The following is a 5,090-nucleotide window of genomic DNA, read 5'->3' as shown; positions in this document are numbered from 1 at the left end:
TCCATACCTGAGATAAGTTTATTGATATCCCTGTTTCTCAGATGGAAAAAACATAGCACAGAGAGGTAGAAGGACCTCCCGAAGCTCACGTGACTAGTGAGTGCCAGAGCTGGGACTGGAGTCTAGGCAGTCAGGCACTTCAGGCTATGTGCTCAGTCATTTCTCAGCACTGCCTTTCTTCAAATGTACATCTCGTTGAATGTTAGAGTCCAGAAGACCCTTCCAGACCACTTACTCCGTTTCTCTCATTTTATGGAAGAGGATTTCTTTTCTACAGTGTCCTAAGTATGGAAGAAACTATCTGGAGAGACCTAGAGGAGTCAGTGTCGATGGTGCTGACCTAGAGAACAAGTACAAAAATTATAAGAGAATATTATGTGCAACTCATGGCAATAACCTTGAAAAACTAGAAGAAGGAAATAATTTTTTTTTAAGATTTTATTTATTTGACAGAAGGAGAGAGAGTGAGCACAAGCAGGAGGAGTGGCAGGCAGAGGGAGAGGGAGAAGGAGGCTCCCTGCAGAGCACAGAGCCTGATGCAGGGATCTATCCCAGGACCCCGGGATCATGAACCAAGCGGAAGGCAGACGTTCAACCAACTGAGCCACCCAGGTGCCCCGGAAGGAAATAATTTTTGAACAAAATACAAATGATCAAGTTGACTTAATAAGCAGGGGAAAAAAACTAAAATGAAACCAATAATCATATAAGAAATAAGAAAGTTAATTAATGATCTACCTTTTAAGAAAGCATCAGTCTCAGATGGTTTTATAGCTAAGTATACAGAATTTTTATTTATTTTACTTTTTTTTTTTTTAAGTAGGCTCCATGCCCAGCATGAAGCCCAACGTGGGGCATGAACTCATGACCCTGAGATGGAGATCTGAGCTGAAACCAAGAATCAGACACTTAACTGACTGAGCCACCCAGGCACCACAAAGTATACAGCATTTTTAAAGAACAGATATTCCTATCTTACTTAAATTATTCCACACTACAGTCAAAGAAGAAAGAACTTTGATACATTTTACAAGCCTAGTTTACTCTTAATACTAAAACATAATAAAGATAATACAAAAAGAAAACAGACCAACTTTATCTTTGAATATAGATGCCAAGAGTCTAAATCAAATTTTAGACTTTGCAAATCAAATTTTAGACTTTGCAAATCAAATCCAACCATCTATTAAAAGAAAATCATTTCACGACCAGGTAGAATTCCAGGAAACAAAAATGGTTTAACATTAGGAAATATGTGTCTACAATTCAGCACAGGAACAAAATAAAGGAGGAAGATCACACAATTATATCAAGAGTTACTGAAAGGCTTTTGCTAAAAGTTAGCAGCCATTTCCAATAATAGGAGCTCATGTTTATTAAGTGCTTGCTCTGTGCCAGGCACTATTCTAAGTGCTTTGCTGGCATCAACTTAATTCTCCTAGCAACAACTGTATTGCTACAATTATTAGTTTTCCTATTTTACAAAAGAGAAAACTGAAACTCAGAGAGGTGAAATGATGTCACGCATATTGGAAATGTTGAAGCTAGGATGTGAGCCAAGGCAGATTGGCTCCTGAACCCAAACTGAGTAATACTGCGCTGCTTCTAACAAAATCTCTGGTTAGCACTAAAAGGAAATCACTATACTTAAATATGATCAACATTAATAATATTATGAAAAACTAACAGTAAACTTTACAAATAAAAGGCCAAATTTCAGGAACAAGTTCAGTGTTCAAATCTCTGTGAGGATCTATCAATATACAGCACCATCTTCCCTCCTAATTCTGAACACGTTAGAGAAGGGATAAAATATAATAAGATGGGAAACTATTAAAGGCTGGATCAGAGTCCATGGATTGCATCTGTGGGAAACCGGTCTTTATGAAGCTAAACTGCAGAGTTAGGCGGACTTTGCTGACCAGTCAGCACCAGATGGATGCACTGGGCCGAGGCACATCTCCCTGGTGAGGGGACTAGCCAAGCACTCCTGGTTTATTTTCTTCACATTTATCAATGGGTACAGAGATCCCAGGAACATCATGTTTGATTGAACTCCCTCTAAGTGATTCTTCTTATTTAAAAAGGTTTAATTTAGGGGCGCCTGGGTGACTCAGTTGGTTAAGCATCCAACTCTTGGTTTTGGCTCAGGTCATGATCTCAGGGTCATGAGATCGGGCTCTGCGCTCAGCACGGTCTGCTTGTCTTTCTCCCTCTGCCTCTCCACCACCCCCCTCTCTCAAATACATAAATAAATAAATAGGTTTAACTTAATTCAATCACAACTTACAAGTTACCAAGAATCGAACACTAGCAGAGAGAGCTAGCCTTTGAGAAAGGCAAAACACGTCCTCTCTCTCACTTTGTGAGAGCTTAGGGTCTGCTATAAAGGAAAAGGTGAGGAAGCATACAAATGCCGACCATGTGCTGAATGATTTACCTGCAATATTTCACTGAACACTTAATTTAAAACTCACACCAGTTAAAAGGGGAACGGTCTGTGACTTGGAAAAGTTAAGTAAGTTGCCCAAGTTTATCCAGTTTGAAAGTGACCAAGTGGCTATTTGGCCGGGGAGTGGGGGGGAAAGGTCAACAAAGACAATAAAACATCATGTGAGCTTTTGACATTGTTACAGTATCATTAGACAATATAATAATTGTCAAATAATCAGACAATCAGGAGTCAGTTTTTACAAAGAGGAGACTGTACAGAAGGGGAGGAGTTCCCCAAGCAGTCAAAGTCTTCAACTTAGTTAATGAGAGACTTTATTATGAAGAATATAACCGTCAGTTTCTAAAAATAAAGTATTCACAAATGTGGAAATATGAGCGAAGCATCTGAACAAAGGCACGGCTAAATCTTGCCAATGGGTCAAATTGTGCAACAAGCAGACACTCCCTTCTCAGCTCTGGTTAGCCTCTATGATACCACCAGTTCTTTCTGTGGCAGGTGGATGCAGAAGCACCAGCGACCAGAGTGTATGCCGTTTATTCCCAGGGAGGAGCACGGACATGTGCTTGGGCTGGCACCACATAAGGTAGTTTCCTTGGCTGGCTTGCTTGCTTGCTCGCTTTTTTTAAGATTTTCTTTATTTATTTGAGAGAGAGAGGGCACTTATTTGAGGGGGAGGGAGAGAGGGGCCGGCCGAGGGAGAGGGAGAAGCAGACTCCCCGCTGAGCAGGGAGCCCAACACAGGGACTCACTCCTAGGACTCTGGGATCATGATCTGAGCTGAAAGCAGACACTTAACCGACTGAGCCACCCAGGAGCCCCTCCTTTGGCTTTCTAAAGATATGTGGTAATGGGTTGAGAGGATCATTCCATTATTTTCCTGCCCCAAACCTTTCTTAAAGCTTCCTTCACATCCTTGCTTCTCAAGGAGTACATAAGGGGGTTCAGCATTGGGATTACCACTGTGCAGATCACAGCAACTGTGCGGTCTTGGGTCAACGAGTAGCTGGACCTGGGGCGCAGGTACATAAAAAGTGTGCCATAGAAGAGGAACACAGCAGTGAGGTGGGAAGCACAGGTGGAAAAGGCCTTGAACCTGCCCTGGGCTGAGCTTATTCTCAGGAAGGAGATGAGGATTAAGAGGTAGGAGACCAAGATGGTAAGGGTGCAGCTCAAAAGGTTGAAACCAGCAAAAATGAAGAGCAGGATCTCACACATCGAGGTGTCCACACAAGACAGAGACAAGATAGGTGGTCCATCACAGAAGTGAGTGACCACATGAGCACCACAGAATTTCAGACTAAAGATACAGCTTGTGTGGATAAGAGAATTGAGAAATCCTGCACCAGAGGAGCCCACAATCAAAGAGACACAGATCTCAGGAGACACAGTGAGTGGGAAGAGCAGGGGGTTACAAATGGTGGCAGAGCGGTCATAGGCCATGGCGGCAATGAGATAGCATTCACTGGTGGTGAAACCTGCATAGAAGAACATCTGGGCCATGCAGCCAAAATAGGAGGTCACTTTCTTCTTGGCCAAGAAGTTCACCAGGGTCTGCGGGACAACTGTGGAGGAGTAGCAGAAGTCCAAGAAGGAGAGGCTCTTCAGGAGGGAGCACATGGGTGTGTGCAGAGTGGCACTCATGTGGATCAGAAGGAACATGATTAGGTTCCCCAGCACAGTGATGGTGTACGTGCCCAGGAACATGGTGAAGAGCAGCTTCTGGAGCTGGGGGTCACTGGTGAGGCCCAAGAGCTCAAACTCAATCTCTTGGCTCAGGTTTGCCCCTTCCATATTTCTCTAGTGCCCTGGTGTGTGGAACGAGGGTACCGCCCGAAATGAGGGGGAACACCCAGGGGCTCTCACTGGATTTGGTTCTGCTTTAGCCAAGGGCAGCCGTCTGAAGATTGGTCTCACTGTGAAGGTCCTCTGTAGGTAGAACTCTTTCATAGAGAAGGTCTTCTCTACTTGGTTGTTTGGTTAGTTTGTAAGCATTACTAGAGCAGTAGTGAAAAACAGAAAAGAAATGTATACAATTTGGTCTCTCCATGACCTTAAGAAGTTCTAAGTAATGAAACAGTTAGTTAGGAAATATTTGTTGATGGCCTTCCATATGCTGAGCTCTGTGTTCTTCCTGTCAGAAATTCAAGTGTCTGTCTTTAGGAAGCTTACATTCTAGGGATAGTATATTTTGTGTTAAAGCACACAGGCCCTGGCATCAGACTGCCAAGGTTCCAAGCTGGGACCTCACCACTAACTAGCTGTGTAACCTTGGGAATGTTATTTAACCTCTCTGAGTTTCAGTTTTCTCATCTGTACAATAGGGATAATAGCACTAATCTCAAAAGATTGTTGTAACAATTCAATGAGTTAATCCACATAAAGCACTTGAACAAAGCCTGGCGTATTAAGAAAGTTCAAAGAATGTTAGCTTTGATTATTCTCATTGGAGAGACAGACCTAGTGCATAACTAAATATGATCAATAAAATGAAACAATGACAAAATGTGGCAAGCAACCCACCACCAAACAACACAGACAGAGACATGTATGCTGAGCAAGCATGACTGAAGAGACCTTCAGAGGAATGTTCTAGAGGAGCTGAAGGCGATTTATTGGCTCAGCTCTAAAATGGCCT

The 5,090-nt window shown here is 42.8% G+C and overlaps 1 protein-coding gene across 1 annotated transcript; it reads right to left on the bottom strand.

The window, feature by feature from the left end:
• Window positions 1-3,316: 3,316 nt before the first annotated feature.
• On the bottom strand, window positions 3,317-4,402 carry LOC116640275 (olfactory receptor 5AU1). Its single transcript, XM_032417165.1, has one exon. The coding sequence runs from the start codon at window positions 4,244-4,246 to the stop codon at window positions 3,317-3,319; it is 930 nt and encodes a 309-aa protein (XP_032273056.1). The 5' UTR covers window positions 4,247-4,402.
• Window positions 4,403-5,090: the final 688 nt, after the last annotated feature.

This window comes from Phoca vitulina, unplaced genomic scaffold (assembly GCF_004348235.1).
Source record: "Phoca vitulina isolate PV1807 unplaced genomic scaffold, GSC_HSeal_1.0 scaffold20, whole genome shotgun sequence".
NCBI classification, from domain to species: Eukaryota; Metazoa; Chordata; class Mammalia; order Carnivora; family Phocidae; genus Phoca; species Phoca vitulina.
This window is presented reverse-complemented; position numbering and strand designations above follow the sequence as displayed.

Bases quoted from the DNA above. Each gene is read 5' to 3' on its own strand.
- LOC116640275 (XM_032417165.1), bottom strand. From the start codon at position 4,246: ATGGAAGGGGCAAACCTGAGCCAAGAGATTGAGTTTGAGCTCTTGGGC.